At 43.7% G+C, this 27083-nt stretch overlaps 1 protein-coding gene across 1 annotated transcript in view; it reads left to right on the top strand.

Annotated features, from left to right (window-relative positions):
• The window catches only part of kdm7ab (lysine (K)-specific demethylase 7Ab), a 42567-nt gene extending 29644 nt beyond the window's left edge, over positions 1-12923 (top strand). Inside the window, exons 5-20 of the mRNA XM_035798208.2 lie at positions 3093-3234; positions 3937-4123; positions 4502-4664; positions 6093-6180; positions 6356-6462; positions 6577-6668; positions 6932-7018; positions 7244-7480; positions 7607-7731; positions 8189-8397; positions 8493-8587; positions 8690-8829; positions 9037-9185; positions 9266-9333; positions 9518-9800; positions 9922-12923. Of these exons, the coding sequence (XP_035654101.1) occupies positions 3093-3234; positions 3937-4123; positions 4502-4664; positions 6093-6180; positions 6356-6462; positions 6577-6668; positions 6932-7018; positions 7244-7480; positions 7607-7731; positions 8189-8397; positions 8493-8587; positions 8690-8829; positions 9037-9185; positions 9266-9333; positions 9518-9800; positions 9922-10010 (2261 nt within the window). The 3' untranslated portion in view covers positions 10011-12923. The remainder of the gene's footprint in view (positions 1-3092; positions 3235-3936; positions 4124-4501; positions 4665-6092; positions 6181-6355; positions 6463-6576; positions 6669-6931; positions 7019-7243; positions 7481-7606; positions 7732-8188; positions 8398-8492; positions 8588-8689; positions 8830-9036; positions 9186-9265; positions 9334-9517; positions 9801-9921) is intronic.
• The last annotated feature ends 14160 nt before the right edge of the window (positions 12924-27083 follow it).

The raw sequence follows: 27083 nt of genomic DNA, 5'->3' as shown, positions 1-27083 counted from the left end.
GACGGATTCACTGTCCATGGCTTTGTTAGAATGCATGGCTCGCATGCAATGCATTTTAGAAGCTGTCTGCTATGTTTGGAGAGGTGCGAAAATGATCTCTAACATGGTTCCATGATGTTTATAAAACATTATATTTGGGTGCAGTAAGTGGACCCCCCCACCCCTTTTATCTTTACATTGGATCTGTTTCCAGTTCTTTTTAAAAGTGTAGATATGGGTAAAACTATCCCTAGTCTACGTTGTCATAATATTATATGCCCACGGGGAGCAATTATGGAGCCTGTAACTGTATTTAGACACAGCCTACTTAAAACAAGTTGTTTTATTAGAATCATTCACTGTCTTTTTAGGTCTTATTTAATATTGTGTAATGTTTGGCATAGCTCAGACAAGGCAATTTACAGTAGGCCTATATCAGTTTGAATGCTATGTTTTAAAATATATATATATTTTTTTATTGAAGCTATGCAATTACCCTACTTAGAACAATGTGGATTGCAAACATGTTCAACATAATGATCTAATGTTTATAAATTTATTATGGACTAATATTCGATTTGTAGTTGATATAAAAATACCTTAAGCAACCACATATTTAGCCATGAAGCATGTTCTCGTTGGCCAGTGAAGGGCCAAGCCTCGACACACCTGCAACTAATTTATTCATCAAAACCCAGCCCTTTTTCACCACCGCCAGCTATTGCGCCCATAATTCCCGCTGTGAAAATAGCTCAAATATTTCTGATACACCCCACAACCTGCAACGCTACCACCAGCACTAAGATGTACCATTACATTAGGTTTGTTCAAATGGAGCCCTCTCACCGAGTGTGCTATTTTGGTGCCTTTGTTTTCTTTGTGTACATTTTACAGTGACATACTTGTTTTCTAAACAGACCCATTTTCAAAAGAATTGTTTCAGTGTGCTAATGTTCTGTTTCTATGTACACCAGCTCTCTAGACATTTCTGGACCGTTTACCGCTGAGTGGGATGTTTAATCAAACGTGTTTGTTAATGAGATGCTAGCTGAGCATCTTGTCGAGGGTTAAATATTAATCCTAAGTGCTTGCAGTGAAACGTGTCTGTACATTACTGTAACTTAATGTGCCTCGGGACCATCTCAGTTCACAGAGCTGAGAGGTTCACTGGGTCCACCTTTTTACATGTTACATTAATCCACCAATAATGAAATAAGTGTGTCGCTAAAAGTGGCTTAGCTTACGGAGCACCGTGGTTTATCACCTCTCTCCACTATTGAGAGTCTGGTACTTATGAGATCACCTTACATCCCCGGTACATTATCAGACATCTCAGGTTTATGTCCGGCTAAGTTCCTTTTAGGTTCAAATTACGTTCACTCTGCTCCTTCTGTCTACACAAACAGAAAGAGCGGAGACAAAACCGTCCCACTATTGCTGCTAACCTGAGAATTTGTCCCTGTGACCAGTGTATCATATTACCATAACCAGAAGACTACTAAAAGTGAAGCACTGGCCATTGTTTTTCTTAGCATGGGATTTATTGTGTCTCTGGGTTTTTTTCTTTCATGCCCACAGTCATGGTGTGATATTCGAACTGTAGATATTCGAAAAGATTAATGGTATGGTCCTCCTTTTTGGGAACTCAGGCTCCAAATTCGATCTCACATCTGTGTCAGAGATGTGTGTCAGAGACATTCTGCCCACTCCTCTGTTTCTGAGCAGCATATTATTTGTCACTGGCAGAAGAACAGTCTTCCATTCTCACAGTGATATGTTGTGGTTTTCATGGCTCTTGGACTCCTGAAAGCTCCTTGGATTAGGCATAAGCCTGTGGAGTTATCAGTCTAGGTTGAGGTGTCAGCCTGACAATGACTGTCAAATGGTTTAATGTATTCATGTGGGTCTCTTTTGGGGGTTTATTAGTTGGAAAATATTCTTTAACATTGTTCATCTTCACAATGTTTAAATGCCCCGTGCTTAACCAAGCATTCACCACAGGCCAGCTGCCCAAGCTCATCCATTCACCTCAGTTGGCACTCTGCCTACTAGGCTCAGCAGGGACCTGTAAGTATTGAACAATATGTTTTTTCCATGGCCGTCTCTCCATTTACCCTAATGGCAAACCTGTTGTAAAGTGTCTTTTGTCCTTTTGGAGCATGGTTTTAACATCACACTTTCCAAGTACCTCAGACCTGGGACCAGCACCACCCTGTCTGTTCTCCAGGAGACCTGTGCTCCTAGTCCCTGACTGTGTCACTGGATGGAAAGATAATTGCTAAAATGAGGACCATAAATATTCGCCCAGAACATTGGTGGCTGGAGAGATTTTTTTGCCCCAACTTGTCGTTGGTGGTTCTACGCCCAGGCAGCTCCCCTTCCCATCTGTACACTAGTGCTCCTCTGGCTGTTCTCTGTATGTGAGGCTGCTCTGCCTCCAGCTGTTCCCTTTCATCAGGTGGTGGCCAGCAGGGCCAAACAGGGCTGTCCTTGCACAGCCACCAGCTGTCCTGTCATGCCCTGTGTTAACTGCAAGTCTGTTCACAACCCCCCACTGCCATTTTTTTTTTTTGCAGTTTGCCAGCTGTACACAGGTGGTGTTATTGACACACATGAAAGACATTAGCCAACCCTTACTAGGCTCCTCCAGCTTCCATCAATGGAAGGACAGTAATGGGATGCGGAGAGATTGCCTTGAATGCTTCAATGCACTTCCTTCAGGAGTATTATGGGGATTCTGAAAATGTCAGCAAGCTTCACTCCTTGCACCCTCCATCATTGGACATCTGCGCATGAGAACTGTAGTCTGTCTCTGGCTGGCCCTCTGTCTGGGCTGGGGTGAGGGTGGTGGATTAGACCTGTGAGTATCCCTGGTAGATTTCAATATATTACAGTATTTTTAGAAGGCAGGTTTAGCATGTACTGGCCAGTAGTACTGTGCAGTAATGGGGCGATCCTGTAATATCATATCAAATCCACCTGGCCCCTGTCCTTACTTAACATACTACATTCTACAAGTGTTAATGCCTGTCCCATCCCATCTTGAACTTCCTCCAGACTACTTTCTGCATCACAGAAACCATATTCTAAGCTGAAGCATTACTTTCTTGCAGGTGGTGACAAAATTGTGGATGTCATTGATGTTGCCAGACAGGCAGACAGCAAAATGAAGCTTCGAGAGTTCGTCAAGTATTACTACAAACCTTATCGGCCAAAGGTGCTGAACGTGATCAGTCTGGAGTTTTCAGACACCAAGTAAGTATTGGTTACTTTTCGCTATTAACACATATATCCTGCTACTGCTTTGATCATTGTATAATTTGGATTCACTTACATATTTTTAGGATTCACCGAATTTTCACAATTTTTAGAATGATCCTATTTGTTATGTAAATGGGATATTATAGAAGGGTCCAGGCACGTATTTTTTTCCGATTTCACTTGGTTTTGAGAAACTTACCCCACCCGCAATAGACTTCCTCATTGCTTGTTCTGTGGTATGGGAGTCACGGGAAAACAGGAACTAAGGCTCAAAAAACACCAAAATATATCATTTTTAAAATGACAAACCTCTCAGTATAGTGATGCAGGTCTTTAGATGTTGTACACATGAAATTGTGTAATTCCGAACTTTATCCCCAACATTATAGTCCATTTTGTGCGGTTTCCTTCCTACTGTGCTGCGTGGGCTACACAGAGAAGCAGCACAGCTGGTAGAATAAACCACTCTAAATTGGCAAAGAGGTGGGGAGAAATTCATTATATTAAATGAATGTTCTTGGTAAATGCCTGGTTAATTTGGTGAACAGTGATGGATAGATATGAAGCTGTGTAAAGTGATGAACAATACTGCCTCATTAGAGTGCAGTAATAGGTGTATTGAAAGATGAGTAGCGTTAAAAACGAATCAGCCTTTACTGGTAGAACTTCCCTAAACACTCCTTTATATCCTCTCAGGATGGCAGAGCTGGTGGTGGTGCCTGATATCGCTCAGAAGATGTCCTGGGTTGAGAACTACTGGCCAGATGACTCCTTCTTCCCCAAGCCTTTTGTCCAGAAGTACTGCCTGATGGGGGTGAAGGACAGCTACACAGACTTCCACATAGACTTCGGAGGCACATCCGTGTGGTACCACGTACTCTGGGTAAGCTGTGGAATTGCTATGCTCAGCATGATTTATATATTGACAGACAGCAGTGTATCCCTTTTGTAAAATGTGCTAGGGTTTAGGCACCAGAGTTGTTTATAGTCTTCTTCAGGGCGTTTTTGCGTTGATTATGTAGTCTGACAGCCTAGCTTGAATATCCTCATGCTTCTCCTGAGGTTTGTCACCCCTCAAGTGTTTTACTGTAGTACCACTGACTACATGCTGGGTCTTGTTAATTTGCCTTCCCTGAAAATCTCCCCCTCCAGATACACTTGTGTAAATTGTTTTGTATTATTAATAATTCCATTGCACTGGAATAATGTTCTGCTAATTTAAAAAAAAATATATTTTTTTTTTTTCTTCTCTGTCCTGAAGGGAGAGAAGATCTTCTACTTGATCAAGCCAACCCAGGCTAATCTTGCACTATACGAGGCGTGGAGTTCCTCCCCCAACCAGAGCGAGGTGTTCTTCGGCGACAAGGTGGACAAGTGCTACAAGTGTGTGGTGCCGCAGGGAACCACTGTCCTCATCCCGACAGGTTAGGAGAAGCTACGAGAAGCAGCGGTCTCCTTTTCCACCACAGGACAAAGTCAGGTTTTTTTTTTTAAAGGAACTTGTCTGAGTTCAAAGGGTTTAAGTTGCTCTACTGTTGCAACATTCCTCGTGAACAGCACTATATTTCCAAAGCTCTGCTGCAGACACAAGGGCATTCAAAAACACGAGCCGTAAAGCTGCTTTTCCATTTAGCACTGAGCGGAGCAGCTAGCCTTTGATATAGCGCCTCACAGGAAGACCTGTGTTATTTGTGTCTTCCACTGTGCGCTCTGAAGGGCCTGAGTGGACCTCCTCTGTCACCGAGGACAATAGCACCACATGACACCCACTGTTGTTCACAGAACTTCCCTACATCAAATATATATGGTCTTTCGATTACATGGCAAGTCAAATAGGTGATGACACGCCAAAATGAATTGATGCACATCATGTAAAAGGGCATATTTAATTATTTGATCCAGTTTCTCTAGCCACAGGGTGGAGAAGCAGATTTCCAAGTTATTTATAGTGACATTTTTTTGACTTGAGGGAAACACAGCTTCCCACAAGGCTGCTTTTCCCCGTTGGATTGCTGGGGATGTGAAAGTTCTCTGGACTGATGATGCTAGCAGACACTGAGAGCGTGAGATTCTTAGTGGCTCCCTGCTGGGAGAGAGCCCTGGCCCAGTTCCATATTGGGTTACACACACACACACACACACACACACACACACACACACACACACACACACACACACACACACACACACACACAGGTCCTCAGTACATAAACGCATAAAACCACCATTCCCCAGAGGAAGATGTCATTGTACAAATACAACAAATCTGTGTCTATTTCCTGATGTCAAAAATGAATGTTAATTTTTTAGTAAAGAGTATTTGATCATTTTAACTGTGGCACAATGATCCATCAGCATGGGCCCACCTGCTTTTGGATGACAAATTATGATTTCATGAACTGCATTCAAATGGTTTATTGCGGGAAGCCAAAGGCCCCTGGTAGGGAAGGTCACATGGTTGGGCTCTTGATGGCTGATATGTAGCAGACAGGCAGCGGATGAGAGAGGACCCCAACCGTTATCAGCCATCCATATAATCACTTGAGTGGCTCCCGTCCTCCCTCTGCTGGGGCCACAGCAGCTCTCTGTGCACCCTCCATGGCCGGGCATTTATAATGTTTAGGGCCTCCCAGCCCAGCATCGTCACGCCTCTGTGGATGCGCTGCTGCAACGTGGAAGGTTTTTCAACCATTTCCTAAACCCTTTGATGTGGCTGAAACACAGCTGGAGAACAAGAATTCCAAATGAAATGTTGGATTTATTGCATGTTTGTCTTCTGCCTGCTACTGGCCTTTTGCTCCACATCTGTGGGTCAGCTGTTGATGTGGTCTATCCTCCTCTGTGTTCCCCAGGATGGATCCATGCTGTTCTCACCTCTCAGGACTGCATGGCGTTCGGAGGGAACTTCCTCCACAATCTCAACATAGGCATGCAGCTCAGGTGAGCACACAGAAAACCCTCTGCTCATTCTGTTGCCTTTCTTTACTTTTGTAGAGCAATAACATTGAAATAATGAATGGCTAAATACACCGCTCTTACCTTCTGCTCATTTTAATGGCCAGCAATGAAGTGGTGTGTGTGTGTTTGACCTCGGTTGCTGCATCCTCAACTACAGGTGTTATGAGATGGAGCGGCGGTTGAAGACTCCTGACCTATTCAAATTCCCTTACTTTGAGGCCATCTGCTGGTATGTGGCAAAGAATCTACTGGAGACTCTAAAGGGTGAGAGAAATACAACTTGGAGGAAGAGTTTGTTGCTGTGTCGGTGATGTCCCCTTTTGGTAACTTTCTGCACTTTTTTTTGACATCCTTCTCATATGATTCCTGGCTTCTCAGAGTTACGAGAGGATAACTGCCAGCCCCCAGCCTACCTGACAGAAGGAGTGAAAGCCTTGATTACTGCACTGAAGAACTGGCTGAAGCGAGAGGTAAGATACTACAGGAAACCTTATTTGTAGACGCCAAATCAGCTTCTTTTGTGCGTGTAACATCTGACTACAGAATAGGACGTTTGGTCACATTATATACATTCTAATGTCAACTACATTGGGCTCCTTCTATAAAGGTCAATAGTGGGCAGGTTTTATCCAATGTGGTGGTATGACTAAGACCAGGCTGGGAAACTGTAACCACCATCTGCAGACAGACTGTACGAGCCCTCATTGTCCCAACGCTCTCTGCCTCTCCTCAGGTCACAGAGCCGGCCAGCGAGGTCCCGGACCATATCAGACCCAACCGTCTAATTAAAGAACTCACAAAGGAAATCCGCTACCTGGAGGTAGGGCCTTGTGATGGGGCTGGGAGAGAGGGCCTCAAGCTGTTATGTGACGACTTGGAGCTGGTTCTAAACAATTTGTGTTCCGAGTAAAAGGCTGTCCCTCATTCTTTTTTTATTTCCATTTTTCTCTTTTCTAAGTACCAGGTCAAAGGCACTGTGTTTCTTTCAAGCTGGTTATTGCAGCGTTCTGGTTCTGTACTGACTAGTATCTCTTCTTAACCACAGGAGGAGCAGCAGAGTGGTGCTGGAGGTAGCAAGCCAATGAAATCTCAGGGAAGTGGAGGATGCCCGCTGACTCGGTCGACTCTGGACCGGGCTAGGCATCATGCTCGCAGGACTGCCAGACGGCTACGGCACCACCACCATCATCACCACGCGCCCAAGACGCCCTCCAACCTGGAGATCCTGGAGCTGCACACGCGACAGGTGCTCAAGAGGCTGGAAGTGGGACCCTTTGAGGAGGTGAGGGTACTGACACACTACCATCTCCCCCATGCTGCTTTGGTCTAACCCAATGTGCAACTCCTACACTGAGGCTAGGTTAATTATCAACTTTTGTTAAAGTAAATCTCTATGCTCTTTTCGCAGGATGCCCCGTTCAGCTCCACGGTGACGGCCAAGTTCAACAAAGCATCTGTGGCATCTGCTGCAGCTGTGGAGCGGAGCCTGGACAACAACCTACGTCTGGTGATGTGCCACGGCCGGATTATCAGGTGAGCCAGAAGAACCCCACCCCCTCCCTGGCACCCTTGGCCCCCGGCTGCCTGTGACCTTTTCAAGGAAGGAGCCAAGGATCTGGAGCCTGGGTTAATGGTTCCTCTGCCAGCCAGCATCTCTCTGCTCGCACGCTAAGTCCTCAGTCATGCATCACCTCCCAACAGGTAGAGCAGTGACTCAATCTACTCACCATCCAACACCTCCGGTTGGCTTTGATAATGCTCACGTTACTGGCTGCGATCTTAACATGTTACAACACAGAGCTGGTGTTGTACAGCCTAAACATGTTCGGATGGACCACCTGCACTATGCAATCTTTACATGTTTCAACTCACCACTTACATCAAAATGTAGCCTAAATAAAATGAGGTAAAATGGCTTTCAGTGCCAAATTCTGTTGTTTGCCTCCAGGCTTTTTCTCCCATTCTTACTAGTGTGTGTATGTGTGCACAGAGATGAGCGTTGTCACACCAAGGTGAAGAATAGTCCGGTGTGGGAAGGTGAGAGGACTGGTGGCCACCAGTTGGGAGGGGTCCTGGTGAAAACAGAAATCAATGACACCATGCAGGAACAGCACAGAGACCCAGAGAGAGGGGAGATACCGAGCTCGCTCAGCAGTGAGTCGAACTGGTCAAGTCACCGGCTGTCAATCAACGGTTTAGGTAGGCTCATCTTTGAAAGCCAGAGATTTCAAATGAAAAGTTAAAATTCGATTGCAGAGATATGTAATTCATCCTTTTTTTTTTTTTTTTCTCAGAGTTTTTCGAAAGAGTGAATTCCGATCTGAGGAAAGGAACCGCGGTGTACTCCGACATCTCAGACTCTGAGTCCGAAGAGCGTTGCTCTACACAGGTAACTAATCGCACGTCCTCCCCAAAGGGCCCGGTCTCTCCTTCACACAGAGGAAGAGTTTTTAAGTTATAAAGGCTGACACATCTGTGTGACCTTGTGCAGAAAAGGGACTCTGGGAAGGATTCAGGGAGCTCAGATGAAGAGGATAAGGAGCTGTGCAGGACAGAGCGAGGCACAGGCAGTGTGACGGACCTGCAGCAGGCCAGCCAGGCCCTCAGCCACCAACACAGACCACTCAAAGGGTACGGGGACACATGGATAAATGGACCAAATGGCCTTCTTGTTCTACGCATTCTGTATGCAATGCAATTCAATGCAATAGGAATCCAATGGGGAGACATTAGTATTACATTAGCCACAGTGGCTGAGGAGTCATACATGAATCATTCATTATCCAGTTGAGTTAAGAAATTAAATGAAGTTGTTCCTTTACTTGCTGGCCTTTGTAGAGAACATCCTACCTCGCCAACCACAGAAGAGGAGGCTGTTGAGGGCATGCTGTCCATGGCAGGGCTGCTGTACCCTCAGCGACCAGAGGAGAGTAGCACTGCCCAGGAGCCCTGGTGGTCCAGCCCAGCCCATCGCTCCCCTGACTGTGGTGCGCTACAGTCCTGAAATTCTTATAAACATCAAGGTCTCAAGGACAGAAAGTAAACTTTCCCTGTGATTGTCCTGTAGGTGAAAGAGAGCCTGCGTCAGGGGAGGAGAGCCAGGATTCAGACAGCAACTCCACACTGAGCCTTCAGGTAATGACAATAGCCAAGGTTGAATGGGTCATGACTGCACATGCTGATGCCGACACCTCTAAAGACTGACGTCTCTATTTTGAGGACATCAGAATCACTCACTCTGTATTGGAATTACTAATCTTCCTCTATAGGTAACAAGTTGGGATCTAATGTAAAGTAACAATGTCTCCCTGTCCTTTAGGATGAGCGGAGGGCCCAGCAGCATATGCGTAAGGAGTGTCGAGCTGAACTCAGCCAGAGGATCCAGGAGAACAAGAACTTCATGGACAGTCAGAGCAGTGGGAGTAACAGCAGCGAGGCCTGGGGGGACCAGAGCCCCTCTCGGGCTGCCTCTAGCCCCCTCTGCCTGGACCCCAGCCCAGGGACTGACTATCAGTACTGTGAGACCACTCTGTCACCCCCCCTGCACCCCTCCAAGAGGTCCGCCCCAAACACCCCACCCATCAGTAATCAAGCGACTAAAGGTTTGACTCCATATTTTTATTTGACCTAGTTATTAATCTATAGTAGTTGAAATGAGTGTAGCATTCTTGTTCTCTCTCCTCCTTTTGTTATTGATCTCTGTGCAATGTTTCTTCTTCTCAGGAAAACGTCCTAAGAAAGGTATGGCCACCACCAAGCAGAGACTGGGGAAGATTCTCAAGCTGAGCAGGAACAACCACTTTTTGCTATAGCACTCAAGACCCTTATGTCCCCAGTAAAAACTTTAAGGAACAACTCGACCCCTGCCCATATACTGAGGATGCGTCTCTTTCAGCTTCGACTCTCACATTCTATCAAAAATCATCGCTTGGATGGACTGCCCTGAATCACTGACTCCACATGCTAGATGACAAAGACACGAGCGAGTGCACCGTTTGCCATGGTGAAGTGATGGTTCCGCTGGAAAAACAACTGCATTAACATTGGATTGTATATGTTCTAGTCATCAAGAGGGAGACAGTACATTTGGCTTTGTTTCAGAGTTGAAGCACCGCAACAACACAGGATTGTCCAAAGATGCATGGCAGTGGGAATTTAAATTACGTCTTTTGATACAACAACTTTGCATCTGAGCCACACGCTTTTGTATCTGTTTTGGCTGGTGCTTTACCCAAGGCTTGCACTAGCCCTTCCAACCAACACTACTTGTTATGCCACGACAAGCAAAACATGTTGTGCTTAAGCCGAGAATGGCAAGTGAAGATGCTGCTTTCTGCTACCTGGTTTTCATCACCTCTTTGGGAGATTGTCTTGTGTTAGTCTGACTGAAGAGCAAGAATGGTGCTATGGTGTTGGAACAAATTTGAAATGGTGCTATAGTGTATATTCATGCTATCCTTTTTGCCTAGCCTCCTGTCACGATCACAACAGTGATTGCATTTGAGAGAGGGGGGAGATATTTTGATGCAGCACTCTAGTCACCTTGCCTTATCAGCCTCCCAGTATGTAAAAAGCTATCTATGAATCCTAATGCATTAAGCCATTCCAAAAAATACCTCTCCCACCACATTAAGAATACTGCTTCTGTTTACTAAAAGAGTTACGAGCCTTACTGCTCTATAGTTGATCATATCAAATGTGTTCCTTTGGTGCCATCTATTGGTCAAATTAGGGCAGGAGCTTGAGAGTGCTGTTATTATTAAGGGTTTCTGAAATTGCAAAAAGCTTTTATATAAAGTAAAAAATGTACAGAATTTATTTACAGAAAATAAGTTATCCATAATTTATTTCACTTTCTCTTTTGGTGTTTATTGTTCTGTTTCTTTTGCTGGTATTGAATTCTGTAATGAGGGGGGGGGAGTTAATGACTATGACAATCCTGTTACGATAGATAGTGTAACGGATGTGGGATTTTCTTCCCTAAGATGTTGTATACTTTGCCTCTTACATTTGTATGGGTGGATTTCAGCTAAAATCTACAAAAGATTATACACATTTCCTATCTTCTAGTTGGGCTAAGTATGATACTTTGATTAAAAAAGATTGGTCAAGAGCATTTGGCTGTTTGTATGAAATTGAAAGAATATTTATTTTTTTATAAATGTGTCAAAGGAAAAATCCACTCAACTGTATTTTGGCTTTTTTTTTTTTTCATTGGTCCACTGTTGATACCGTCCCAAAATGTTTTGCATGTCAGAAGTCAAGTTTTCAAGATAGGATTTTCAAGAAGCAAAGTGTCACTTGCCGCATCAAGTGACACTTTGCTTCTTAAAATCCTATCTTGAAAACTTGACTGCTGACATGCAAAACATTTTGGGACTGTATCAACAGTGGACTAATTTTTTAAAAAAGAGTGGATTTTTTTCTTTAAGTGACAGAAGTTTGCTATTGTATGTAATTAAGGCTACTGATCCAGTTATTGTTAAAGGGTATGCTTATTTTCCCTGTCACTATATATACCCTCATATTGGCTTGAAAGACCTCAGGTTGGATTTTGAATTGGTCTTTTTTTTGGTGATAATGCCAAAAATGTGAGCACCATGAATGGCTTGAAAGACCTCTTACATTTGTAGTGTGAGATTGCTCCAGTTTGTCTTTCTCAGGGACCCATGCTCTTGACTTAAGAAACGTTTGTTTTGATAAGCAACGTGAAATGACACATCATCGTGGACACATTTTCTGATCATTGATCTATTCACTTTTTTTTCTCTTTTTTTTTTAAAAAATGTGTAGTTGGTATTACAAGTGTCACTAAGAACCCTTTTAGTTGTACCCTTGAGTCCTTTTTTTTTATAGAAATGGAATTATGTAGCCTGTCCAACTTTCATTCCAAAATCGTGTTTTTATTTCATGTTAATTGTTGTCACTTCAAACCGTGAATGGTGGACAAAGTTACGACTGCTCAGGGCTGTTTGATGGTGACCGTTTTCTAGACTAAGAACTTCAAATATTTAGGTCGACCCAAAGGAATATAAAAACATTTATTTCATTTGGCACAGAGCATGCCAACAGAGGGGACCCCAAGTAAAATTAAGCCATCACTAAATCTTCACTATTCTCGTGTGCTACCTGGCAAGACATATTGCACTAACTTCCAGGTTTAAGCATGTCAAATAGCTTTAAGTGCCACCCACCCAGAACCGAGTTCCCATCTTTGACTGACTTATTCTACACCCACATGTTAATTGTGCTGCGCTCCTGTCTAGCGATTTAGCCATTTGCGGTTGCCTATATATGCTGTAGAGATTCAATCAGAGAAACTTGACTTCACCTACTCCCAGCCCTTGTAAACAACAATAACAAAAAGACGAAGCTTCTTAGAAGCAAAGCTCATGAGTTGCTTTCCAGTTACTCAACTGTTTAACTTTTCAGCATCCAACATGTTTGATCGTGCATGGCATTACTGGCCTGCTGGCAGGGTCCTAATATCCAGAAGGCTACTATTAATTGTACAGTATTTATTTGACTGCATTTTAGATCAGTTTTCCATTTGTGTGAAGTATTGTTGGTCATGGTATGTCTTTCTATTCTGCAGATTGCTTGTTTCAACGGCTATAGTTTGTGATCTTTCAAAACGAAATAAGCTTAAGTCTTTTGACACTGTAATCTTTGAACGTTTATTTCTGTATCCCAATGTGGCCTGTAAATAAAATATTTTTAAGCAATGTTTTCATTATTTATTCTCAGTCCAACTTCAACATGCATCAGTAAGACTTTGCATTGATATTTTGCATTGACAAATACCATTGACGTGAAAGCTACTCTTAGATCACTTGAATTTAATGTCTAAAGTCATCAATGGCTACTGTAAAGCAGGTAAAGAACACCTGCTCGTCGAGTATCTCATTCTAAAATCATTGGCATTAATATGGAGTTGGTCCTCCCCCTTTGCTGCTATAACAGCATCCACTCTTCTGGGAAGGCTTTCCATTAGATGTTGGAACATTGCTCCCTGGAATTGCGTCCATTCAGCCACGAGCATTTGTGAGGCTCGACACTGATGTTGGCCGATTTGGCCTGGCTCTGTCGTCGTTCCAATTCATCCCAAAGGTGTTCAATGGGGTTGAGGTCAGGGCTCTGTACAGGCCAGTCAAGTTCTTCCACACCAATCTCAACGAACCATTTCTGTATGGACCTCGCTTTGTGCACAGGAGCATTGTTATGCTGAAAGAGGAAAGGGCCTTCCCCAAACTGTTGCCACAAAGTTGGAAGCGCAGAATCGTCTAGAATGTCGTTGTCATGTTAAGGTTTCCCTTCACTGGAACGAAGGAGCCTGGACTATGAAAAACAGCCCCAGACCATTATTCCTCTTGCACCAAACTGTACACTTGGCACTGGGGCAGGTAGCGTTCTCCTGGCATCTGCCAAACCCAGATTTGTCCGTTGGAAGTGCGATTCATCACTCCAGAGGACGCGTTTCCACTGCGCCAGAGTCCAACGGTGGCGAGCTTTACACCACTCCAGCCGATTTGTGGCATTGTGCATATTGATCTTAGGCTTGTGTGCAGCTGCTCGGCCATGGAAACCCATTTCATGAAACTCCCGACAAACAATTCTTGTACTTATGTTACTTCCAGAGGCAGTTTGGAACTCGACAATGAGTTTTGCAAACATAGATGATTTTTACGCGCTTCAGCACTCGCCAGTTCCAATCTGTGAGCTTATGTAGACTACCACTTCTCGGCTGAGCCGTAGTTGCTCCTAGACATTTCCACTTCACAATAATAGCACTTCCAGTTGACCGGGGCAGCTCTAACAGAGCAAAAAGTTTAACTGACTTGTTGGAAATGTGGCATTCTATGACGGTGCCATGTTGAAAGTCACAGCTCTTCAGTAAGGCCATTCAACTGCCGGTGTTTGTCTATGGAGATTGCATGGCTCTGTGCTCGATTTATACATCTGTCAGCAAGTGTGAGATAATGCATGGCGGGCAGTTTGCAACAAACGTAACATGTGCCTTGTTCGTCTGCATAGAGATCCATATTTCAGCAGTAGGGGGGACACATTCAGACACTCACTTTATTTGTATTTATTTTACATTTTTTTAACAGGCAGGTCAATTAAGAATACCTTCTTATTAACGAATGCCTGGCAAGAGGCAAAGTCTCCTGTGGGACAGGAGGGCGGTGATTAAAATTCACTGTACAGTAAAGTGCACAGTATACTGCTAGTACTACTAGTAATACTACTGTATTACCAGTTGATTTGTTGCCACCATGCCCTGCTCTCAATCTCTTCAGTGCTCACTGACCTGGAAGGACTGGAGTCTGGACAGCCTGTAAGCCAGTCCATGACCGGTGTAAGCAATATGCCTATCAGTTGTTTCAGAATCACCTTTATTTGCATGTATTGTGCCACCAGAGACTCTGGGTTCACGCCCAGGCTCTCTCACAGCCGTCCGCGACCGGGAGGTCCGTGGGGCGACACATAATTGGCCTAGCATTGTCCGGGTTAGGGAGGATTTGGCCGGTAGGGATATCCTTGTCTCATCGCGCTCCAGCGCGGGCCGGGCGCAGTGCACGCTAACAAGGTCGCCAGGTGCACGGTGTTTCCTCCGACACATTGGTGCGGCTGGCTTCCGGGTTGGATGGCGCTGTGTTAAGAAGCAGTGCGGCTAGGTTGGGTTGTGTTTCAAAGGACACATGACTTTCGACCTTCGTCTCTCCCGAGCCCGTACGGGAGTTGTAGCGATGAGACAAGATAGTAAGTAACTACTAACAAATGGATACCATGAAATTGGGGAGAAAAAAGGGGGTGAAATTAAAAAAATTTACAAAAATAAAAATAAATGTACTGCTGGACCAACGTGTCATAACATAAATGCACCCCGCCACAGTCAATGCTACGCAGGGCTCCGGGTCATAAAGGTTGAGGTTTTGCCAACCAATTCTCCCTGCATGTTTCATTAGGCCTACACTATGATCAGAGCCAGCTACAGACAATGATCAGCTGGAGGGAAATACGATTTTCAACATTTTGATGCCATATTCATAATCATATAAAATATACAGTATATGATGAATTGTCCACCATCAGGTTTCTGTTGGTGGAAAATACCTACAGTAGAAAATATATTGTGGATATTAGATCGGCAGTCTCTCACCAGCATTTTGACCAGAAATTAGACTTTCCTGAATTGGATCCTTTGTTCGTACCCACCGAGGCATTTCCACTCATCCCAGGGCTGCTCCAAGACGTCGCCAATGAAGAAGAGGAATACAGTGTGCTTTTAGTCCAACTAAGGAGGCGTGCAAACCATCCACCCTTTCCAAGTTTATTACTCGCTAATGTTCAGAGACTGTAACATACTCTGTTTCACGAAATCATGGCTCTCTTCGGATATACTATCCCCGTCCATACAGCCAGCGGGGTTCTCCATACACCGCACAGACATGAAGAAAGAGCTCTCTGTGAAAAAGAAAGTCAGAGGTGTATGTTTCATGATTAACTACTCATGGTGTAATTGTGGTAACAATCAGAAATACTTCACTATTCTCTTCAGTCATCGTCACGGCTGTGTATATTCCCCCTCAAGCCGACACCTCAACGGTTCTCAAGGAAATACACTGGATTTGTGCAAACTGGAAACCGCATATCCTGAGGCTGAATTTATTGTAGCTGGAGACTTGAGGAATCTGAGGGAAATGCTACATAAGTTTTATCAACACATCACCTGCGCGACCTGCTCATCAAGTATTCTTGAACATTGCTGCTCCCCAGGACAGCGACAAGGCCCTTCCCTGCCCTCCCTTGAGCAAATCAGATCACGCCTCCATTCTGCTCTTCCCTTCCTATAGGCAGAAACTTAAACAGGAAGTACCCGTGGTAAGGCCTGTTCAACGTTGGTTTGACCAGTCGGAAATCTATGCTTCAAGATTGTTTTGATCACGCAGACTGGGATATGTTTGGACCACCACCCAGGACAATGGATCTAATGCCAGAAGCTGACCCAAAACAACGACGCTGCAGAAGGGGCAGACGGAGAAGCCTCCTGGTCATGCTCCATAGATGGGAGCGGTGAGCGATGTGCACGAGTATACTACTCACCAATGTCCAGTCTCTTGACAACAAGGTAGACGAAATTCGAGCAAGGGTTGCAAGGGTTGCCTTCCAGAGAGACGTCAGAGATTGTAACATTCTCTTTCGCGGAAACTTGGCTCTCTCAGCATATTATGTCGGAATATGTTCAGCCACCAGGCTTCTCCATGCATCGCACCGACAGAGATAAACACCTCTCTGGGAAGAGGAAGGGCAGGGGTATAAGCTTCATGATTAACGACTCAGGGTGTAATCATAACATACAGGAACTCAAGTCCTTCTGCTCACCTGAATTCCTTACAATCAAATGCCGGCCATATTCCCTCCCAAGAGAATTCTCGTCAGCTATCGTCACAGCTGTGTACATTCCCCCTCAAGCAGACACCAAGACGGCCCTCAATGAACTTCACTATGTAAACTGGAAACCATATTTTAACAAAGCATGTTTGAGAACAAGGCTAACTAAATTCTATCAGCATATTGATTGCACGAAGCGCAGAAGTAATACATTCGACCACTGCTACTCTAACTTCTGCGATGCATACAAACCCCGCCCTCCCTTCGGCAAATCCGACCACGACACCATTTGCTCTTACCGTCTTATCGGCAGAAACTCAAACAGGATGTACCAGTGACTAGAACCATTCAATGCTGGTCTGACCAATCGGAAGATTGTTTTGATCACGCGGACTGGGATATGTTCCGGTCAGCCTCAGAGAACAACATTGATCTATACGCTGATTCGGTGAGAAGTGCATTGGAGATGTGGTATCCACTGTGACTATTAAAACCTACCCTAACTAGAAACAGTGGATGGATGGTGGCATTCGTGCAAAACTGAAAGGGCGAACCACCGCATTTAACCATGGAAAGAGGTCTGGGAATATGGCTGAATATAAACAGCATAGTTATTCCCTCTGAAAGGCAATCAATCAAGTAAAATGCCGGTACAGGGACAAAGTGGAGTCACTATTCAACGGCTCAGACATGAGACGTATGTGGCATGGTCTACAGGAAATCACGGAATACAAAAAGAAAACCAGCTACGTCACTGACACCGACGTCACGCTTCCAGACAAACTACGCACCTTATTTGCCCGCTTTGAGGATAATACAGTGCCACCTTCACAGCCCGCTAACAAGGACTGCACCCCTCTCCTTCTCCCTGGCCGATTTGAGTAAAACGTGTAAACCTCCGCAAGGCTGCTGGCCCAGACGGCATCCCTAGCCTCGTCCTCAGAGCTTACACAGACCAGCTGGCTGGTGTGTTTACGGTCATATTCAATCGCTCCCTAGCCCAGTCTGCTGTCCCCACATGCTTCAAGATGGCCACCATTGTTCCTGTACCCAAGAAGGCAAAGAACTGAACTTAATGACTACCGCCCCGTAGCACTCACTTCTGTCATCATGAAGTGCTTTGAGAAACTAGCCAAGAATCCTATCACCCCCACCTTACTGGCCACCCTAGACCCACTTCAGTTTGAATACTGCCCCAACAGGTCCACAGACGATGCAATCGCCATGACACTGCACACTGCCCTATCCCATCTGGACAAGGGAAATACCTATGTAAGAATGCTGTTCACTGACTACAGCTCAGTATTCAACACCATAGTATTCTCCAAGCTCATCATCAAGCTGGAGGCCCTGGGTCTCAAACCCGCCCTATGCAATTAGGTCCTGGACTTTCTTTTTTTTCTAATTTTGTTTCATCAGACCAGAGGACCTTTCCTCAAAAAGTACAATCTTTGTCCCCATGTGCAGTTGCAAACCGTAGCCTGGCTTTTTTTATGGCGGTTTTGGAGCAGTGGCTTCTTCCTTGCTGAGCAGTCTTTCAGGTTATGTCGATATAGGACTCGTTTTTACTGTGGATATAGATACTTTTGTACCTGTTTCCTCCAGCATCTTCACAAGGTCCTTTGCTGTTGTTCTGGGATTGATTTGCACTTTTCGCACCAAAGTACGTTCATCTCTAGGAGACAGAACGCCTCTCCTTCCTGAGCAGTATGACAGCTGCGTGGTCCCATGGTGTTTATGCTTGCATACTATTGTTTGTACAGATGAACGTGGTACCTTCAGGTGTTTGGAAATTGCTCCCAAGGATGAACCAGACTTGTGGAGGTCTACAATTTTGTTTCTGAGGTCTTGACTGATTTCTTTTGATTTTCCCATGATGTCAAGCAAAGAGGCGTTGAGTTTGAGGTTAGTCCTTGAAATAAATCCACAGGTACACCTCCAATTGACTCAAATTATGTCAATTAGCCTATCAGAAGATTCTAAATCCATGACATAATTTTCTGGAATTTTCCAAGCTGTTTAAAGGCACAGTCAACTTAGTGTATGTAAACTTCTGACCCACTGGAATTGTGATACAATGAATTATAAGTGAAATGATCTGTCTGTAAACAATTGTTGGAAAAATGACTTGTCATGCACAAAGTAGATGTCCTAACCGACTTGCCAAAACTATAGTTGAACAAGAAATGTGTGGAGTGGTTGAAACACAGTTTTTAATGACTCCAACCTAAGTGTATGTAAACTTCTGACTTCAACTGTATATGTGACCAATAACATTTGATTTAATGTTCCCGGATTGCGTCTGAGAATAACATTGACTCTGTGACTGAGTTCATCGGGAATTGCATAGAGTATGTTGTTCCCACTGTGACGAGTATAATTTATCCAAACCAAAAAACATGGAAAGCGCAAACCACCGCATTTAACCACGGCAAGGTGACTGGGAACATGGATGAGTACAAACAGTCCAGCTATGCCCTCCTTAGGGCAATTAAACAAGCAAAACGTAAGTACAGAGACAAAGTGGAGTTGCAATTCAACGGCTCAGACACGAGACGAATGTGGCAAGGACTCCAGACAATCACAGTTTCTAAAGGGAAAACCAGCCACATGATGGACATCGACACCTTGCTCCCGGACAAGCTAAACACATTCTTCACCCTCTTCAAGGAAAACACACTGCCACTGCCGTGGGCCACCGTGGCTCACTAGGACTGTGGGCTTTCGTTCTCCATGGGCGACGTAAGACATTTAAGCGTGTTAACCCTCATAAGTCTGCTGGCCCAGACGGCATCCCTCGGCGAGCCCTCAGAGCATGTGCAGACCAGCTGGCTGGAGTGTCTCCAGACATATTCAATCTCTCCCTAACCCAGTATTTTGTTCCCACTTGCTTGAAAATGTTCACCATTGTTCCTGTACCCAAGTAAGCTACGGTAACATAACTAAATGACTATCGCCCGGTAGCACGCACTTCTAATATGATGAAGTCCTTTGAAAGGCTAGTTACGGATCATATCACCTTCCCCGACACCCTTAACCCACTACAATTTGCGTACCGCCCCAACACATCCACGGATGATGCAATTGCCATCGCACTGCACACTGCCCTATACCATCTGGACAAGAGGAATACCTATGTAAGAATGCTGTTCATTGACTACAGCTCAGCATTCATCACTAAGCTCGGGGGCCCTGGGTCTGCACCCCGCCCTGTTCAACTGGGTCCTGGACTTCCTGACGGGCTGACCCCAGGTGGTGAAAGTGGGCAACAACACCTCCGTTACGCTGATCCTCAACACAGGGGCCCCACAAGGGTGTGTGCTCACCCCCTCCTGTACTGCCTGTTCACCCATGACTGCATGGCCATGCACATCCCCAACTCAATCATGACGTTTGCAGACAACACAACAGTGGTAGACCTGATTACCAACAACAACGAGACAGCCTACAGGGAAGTGGTGAGGGCCCTGGCGGAGTGATGCCAGGAAAATAACCTCCCTCAATGTCAACAAAATGATGGAGCTGATCGTGGACTTCAGGAGAGAGCAAAGGGAGCATGCACCCATCCACATCGACAGGGCCGCAGTGTAGAGGTTGAAAGGCTTCAAGTTCCTTGGCGTGCCACTGACAGTGTGGTGAAGAAGGCACAACAGTGCCTCTTTCTTCTCAGGAGGCTGAATAAATTCTTCACCAGATGCATCTTCTACAGATGCATCTTATCGGGCTGTATCATTGCATAGTATGGCAACTGCAATGTCCACAACCGCAGGGCTCTCCAGAGGGTTGTGCAGTCAGCCCGCATCACTGGGGGCACACTGCCTGTCAGTTAGGAACACATTTTTATTTACAATGACGGCCTACCCCGGCTACACCCGCAATAGCATCTGCAAAATATGATTTTTAATTGATTTTTGTGCCAATGCACCGAACAAAGCACACTGACTTCGAGCACTTTCAATATCATGGTTTGCGTTTTCGACACCACAATAAATAGACTATGTCAATCGCGACAGACAGAAAATACATCTCTCCCTACCTTGTAGATCTACCCAGTATTTAAGGTTGGGTTTGACAATCTCCGAATGTCATTAAACTTTTGGGCGTTCTGTAAAAGCTCAGACACTCAGCCTTGTTAAAATGCACTCCAAAAAAAGTATCTTTGCTTGACAATGCATATTCCTTATGGCCTAGATTCGAAGCTATCTGTGTAAATATTGCTATTTTGAAGAAAACCCTTCTTGATACTAGCCAGATGGCCCCAGCTAACGTTAGATAACTACGTAGCAAGATGAAGAAACATTTAATTCACTCTTCATAATCTCAACTCGGCAGCTAACACAGAAAGCTGTTTCGTGGAAACTAGTTAATCCATTGTGATGTAATTCTAATGTCAATATTCGTTTCCGTAGTTAGCTAGCTTGGAGAAAGTATTTGGTGTTGTGCGCATTGCCTCTGTGCTCTTAGCATGCTGCCATCCCATAGCCCACATTACATATGACGTGTGACTGACTCAAAGACAGTAGTGTGAATATAGACAGAAACTGCTCCTCCAATAGAAATACCCGACCACCGATGTATGCGATGTCATGGCGACCTTGTCGAGCTAAACTCGGAAAACATGCCATTGGGTCTAACGGTCGTCTCGCACCAAACTACGCATGTGCAAACCGTCAAATTAAAGGCACTCATTCGATTTGGTTGTTTTTCACGATAATTAAAACGTGTATGTTTGTCACTGTCCCGAGGTTGGAATAACAACATGTTTAAATACTTTAGACATTCTATCGAATCTAGATTGTGCCTTTCGATTTCGAGAAATTTGCCAGCTAAGGAATAATTTCACTCCTCTCATTGATTTCTCAAACCCCAAACATCCGCCTGGTCTGTTTGGCAAGCGTTCCCGAAAGTCTCGCGATGTTACGTATCTGGGTTTAGAAACTCTGTGACTGGCTCAAACACAAACACACCCTACAGAGCCCCAGGACAACAGCACAATTAGACCCAACCAAATCATGAGAAAACAAAAAGATAATTACTTAACACATTGGAAAGAATTAACAAAAAAACAGAGCAAACTAGAATGCTATTTGGCCCTACACAGAGAGTACACAGTGGCAGAATACCTGACCACTGTGACTAACCCAAAATTAAGGAAAGCTTTGACTATGTACAGACTCAGTGAGCATAGCCTTGCTATTGAGAAAGGCCGCCGTAGGCAGACATGGCTCTCAAGAGAAGACAGGCTATGTGCTCACTGCCCACAAAATGAGGTGGAAACTGAGCTGCACTTCCTAACCTCCTGCCCAATGTATGACCATATTAGAGAGATATATTTCCCCCAGATTACACAGATCCACAAAGAATTCGAAAACAAATCCAATTTTGAAAAACTCCCATATCTACTGGGTGAAATTCCACAGTGTGCCATCACAGCAGCAAGATTTGTGACCTGTTGCCACGAGAAAAGGGCAAAGTGAAGAACAAACACCATTGTAAATACAACCCATATTTATGCTTATTTATTTTATCTTGTGTCCTTTAACTATTTGTACATTGTATATTTAACTATTTGTACATTATATATATATATATATATATATATATATATATAATATGACATTTGTAATGTCTTTACTGTTTTGAAACTTCTGTATGTGTAATGTTTACTGTTCATTTTTGTTGTTTTTCACTTTATATATTCACTTTGTATGTTGTCTACCTCACTTGCTTTGGCAATGTTAACACATGTTTCCCATGCCAATAAAGCCCTTGAATTGAATTTAATTGAAATTGGAGAAAATAACCAATTTTTCTTTTTCTTTTTTTTTGTTGGCTCACCCATGTGGTGGTTTGTGCTCTCTGATTGGCTCAAAGTCAAGTTGTTGGCCAATGATGAGCATTGCCATTCTACAAGTAGAATCCGTAAGTTCGTCGCTACCGGTCGGCAGCAAAGATGTATATAATTTTTATTTAACCTTTATTTAACTAGGCAAGTCAGTTAAGAACAAATTCTGCCTTGTTCAGGGGCAGAACAACAGATTTGCTGAAAATTAACGCAGTTGACAGTGAGAGGACTTTTCTTTTTTTGCTGAGTTTAGTGATCATACCACACAAAGACATTCAAAGCTACATGCTTTTTTAAATATGAACGACAAGAACAAATAGGAATAGCTGATAGGCAGCAGAGAGGCCAGGTGCATCATTGCACATGAAGGAACAGTGAAGACCGAGACACACAAAATCTCCCTTATTGATCTTATTAAGGGACAATACAATTACCCTATCTAAATGAGCCTACAACACCACAATGCAATGAATAATTGCTTTATTGTTTTCAAGTGAGTACAACCCTTACGAAAAAAAAAATTCAGGCAGAGGGTGCAGAATAACTACAGTATCCTTGTAAACATGTGCACTGAATTGCTGGGAAGCAAGTTTAGGGAATGCGTGTTTTAATAACTAAACACAACATAATACAAAATAAGAAACATGGACAACGCACAGACATGACACAGAAACAATAACGCCTGGGGAAGGAACGAAAGGGAGTGATATATATACAGGGAAGGTAATCAGGGAACTGATGGAGTCCAGGTGAGTGATAATGCGCAGGTGCGCGTAACAATGGTGACAGGTGTCATCACGAGCAGCCTGGTGACCTTGACACCGGAGAGGGAGCACACATGACAATCCTGCAAATACTGCGTCCAAAATAACAGTCCCCCCCCCTGTAGTTATTGTGTAGTATACAATGCAGTTATTCTGAGTCCTTCCAGACTCATATCAAACATCTCCAATCTAAAATCAAATCTAGAGTCGGCTTTCTATTCCGCAACAAAGCCTCCTTCACTCACGCCGCCAAAATTACCCTAGTAAAACTGACTATCCTACCGATCCTCGACTTCAGCGATGTCATCTACAAAATAGCTTCTAATACTCTACCCTTATACCACCCACCACTGTGACCTGTATGCTCTAGTCGGCTGGCCCTCGCTACATATTCGTTGCCAGACCCACTGGCTCCAGGTCATCTACAAGTCCATGCTAGGTAAAGCTCCGCCTTATCTCAGTTCACTGGTTACGATGGCAACACCCACCCGTAGAACGTGCTCCAGCAGGTGTATCTCACTGATCATCCCTAAAGCCAAAACCTCATTTGGCCGCCTTTCCTTCCAGTTCTCTGCTGCCTGTGACTGGAACGAATTGCAAAAATCGCTGAAGTTGGAGACTTTTATCTCCCTCACCAACTTCAAACATCTGCTATCTGAGCAGCTAACCGATCGCTGCAGCTGTACATAGTCCATCGGTAAATAGCCCACCCAATTTACCTACCTCATCCCCATACTGTTTATATTTATTTACTTTTCTGCTCTTTTGCACACCAGTATCTCTACCTGCACATGACCATCTGATCATTTATCACTCCAGTGTTAATCTGCAAAATTGTAATTATTTGCCTACCTCCTCATGCCTTTTGCACACAATGTATATAGACTCTTTTTTTCTTTCTACTGTGTTATTGACTTGTTTATTGTTTAATCCATGTGTAACTCTGTGTTCTTGTCTGTTCACACTGCTATGCTTTATCTTGGCCAGGCGCAGTTGTAAATGAGAACTTGTTCTCAACTCGCCTACCTGTTAAATAAAGGTGAAATAAAATAAATAAAAAACTGTGTCCAAAATACCAGTCGACTACAGTTACTGAACTTTTACTGCAGTTTCAAAACGGCAATATTTTTTTGTTAGGGAACATTCTCGGCTACAGTGAAAATGTGATTTAAATAATGGTGCAAAAGTCTTGTGATTGGAATGTTTAATTTGATTTGGATCAGTTGTGGGTCTACTCTCGACCAGTGCTGATTTTAGCATGTAAATCTTGGTGGGGCATACTCAAATAAAATGTTTTTGATGCATGGCAGCAAAGCCACTACATGACACAACACAACACTAAACAATACATGCATTGCACTACAATGGTGACAAACTTTGCCCACATACTGTTAGGACCAACATAAAGCTGTCCCAACAGCAGACCTTTCTTTTCAGCACCATGGAGTGAATTCAGGTCTAATGAGTGAACTAGGACGGACGTAATCAATATAACTACTTGTTCAGTACTTTTGAAATGTACAGCAACAAAATTCAGAACATGGGCCGTAATCTCCCTGTACACCAAGTCAGAACCGTAGCATAAATAAAGGGGACATATAAGCAGACAATGAATGCTCTTACAATATTCAATGATTACATTTCTCTAAAACAGGCTATAGGCTACATGTGCACCATCAAGTCAGAACAGTAGGCTTAGTTATGAGGGGGAAGGTTACCTAATTATTATGGTGATGCACATGGGCTATTAACAGCTTACTACACAACATACACTTATTATTACTTTCTTAGCTACAATATACATATCTCCCTGGCATATTACATAATTTATGCAGCAGCATATAAGACATTTTTGGACTCACTTGAACTGGAAGGTGGCGCCTGTTGTTGAAATGCATTCCAGGTGACTACCTCATGAAGCTGGTTGAGAGAATGCCAAGAGTGTGCAAGGCTGTCATCAAGGCAAATGGTGTCTACTTTGAAGAATCTCAAATATAAAATATGTTTTGATATGTTTAACACTTTTTTGATTACTAGATGATTCCATATGTGTGATTTCATAGTGTTCACCTTTATTCTACAATGTAGAAAATAGCAAAAAATTAAGAAAAACATTGGAATGAGTAGGTGTTTCCAAACTTTTGACTGGTACTGTAGTTATGCCAAGCTTGTAGCATCATACCCAAGAAGAGTCGAGGCTGTAATTGCTGCAAAAGGTGTTTCAACAAAGTACTGAGTAAAGGGTCTGAATACTTATGTAAATGTAATATTTCGGTTTTTATTTATGATTTGTCATTATGGGCTATTGTGTGTAGATTGATGAGGGGGGAAAAGTATTTAATCAATTTTAAAATAAGGCTGTAACGTAACAAAATTTGGAAAAAGTCAAAGAGTCTGAATACTTTCTGAATGCACAGTATGTCCATGGTAAATTATGGTAGAAATGTATATTGGGGCAATCATGATGGAACATTTCTAGTGTAAGGAAGTTCATGGAAAGAGTACTTAGCTGCTCAGTTGGCCTTTGCCTGGGAAAAGAGCAGGCTGGTCAGGTAACAGGTTGGCTAGAGTCGAGCCATACCTGAGTTTTGTTACAGGCAAAGAGTTGTTGCTGGAATAGTTTACACTGAGAATATATTTGATTTGTTCATATCTTTGTCAAAGTCCTGTTTTTTTTCTTCTGTACAACGTTTGTTGGCCAACTCGTCCTGCATCTGTTAACATTGTAAATAAAAGCCACTAAGAGCAGTGAGCACGAGAACATCCTGTCACTGTTTCTCCCGCTCACCAAGCGAGGAGTTTTGTATGGATGTCAATGAGTGTCGAATTTGGTTAACAAAAAATGGAATGGCTTATTTGCTACTTGTGGCGTCATTGATCCAATAGAAGTTTCGTAATGCTTATGTTGTTATGAGTGTACTGATATAAGTAGGACACGTGACATCCCGGCAATTTTGAGAAAAAACACTTTATATCAGAGTTGTGCAAAATTGGGGGGAGGGTTGTCAAACTTGTTTTTTTGCTTTGGGTAAGGTTGTGTGTTTTTTTTATTGCGCACAGGGGAGGGTAGTGCGTGTGCAGTGTGAAGCCAAAGCCACAGATCGGAAAGTGAAACTGACACCTGCTGAAGAAAACAGATTTTGGGTCCAGTTATCCGTCTCGTTTCGCCTCTTCTTCTCTGGTGCCAAAGACAATGGACACACTGACAAGTACGTGTCTCTCTCCCAAACAATGGGAGTCGTTGTCCACAAGGAGGCGCCGCGGGCTGTCTAGCTCCCGCCTATCCTTTATTTGGATTGGTGGATACATCTTGTTGTTGTAATATGTGGTTGAATATTCGATGAGGGTTGTTTACGTCAACCACCTGTAGTCAATGGAGAGAGACGCTATGCTAATAGCCTTATGTCATGAATATGCATAGCTATCTCGAGACAACTCCAATATAAAGTTTCCATTGTGTCACGTGTCCTACTTCTATCAGTACACTCGTAACAACTTAAGCATTAAGAAACGTATATTCGATCAATGAAGCCACACAGCAAAATAAGCCATTACACTCATTGACCTCCATAAAAAAATTCCCGGTGAGCGGGAAAAAAACGCCACTTGCTGGAGGGAGACAGATTATCCACCAGTTGGGCCTCTCTCTTCCTCTTCCTCTCTGCTGGTGCTCATTTGGAAGCATGCCATGCACATCTATGGTGGGATGGCTTGAGTTTGAAGTGGAAGGAGTACAGGGCTTAGCATGTCTCACGAGGAGGCTAAAAAGGGTTTTAGGGAGTTTTTCTAAGCCACCGTGCTTTTACACCTGCATTGCTTGCTGTTTGGGGTTTTAGGCTGGGTTTTTGTACAGCACGTTGAGATATCAGCTGATGTAAGAA

Source organism: Oncorhynchus keta, chromosome 22, assembly GCF_023373465.1.
Source record: "Oncorhynchus keta strain PuntledgeMale-10-30-2019 chromosome 22, Oket_V2, whole genome shotgun sequence".
NCBI lineage: Eukaryota > Metazoa > Chordata > Actinopteri > Salmoniformes > Salmonidae > Oncorhynchus > Oncorhynchus keta.
Note: the sequence above shows the minus strand (reverse complement) of the source record. Positions and strands in the feature narration are given on the sequence as shown.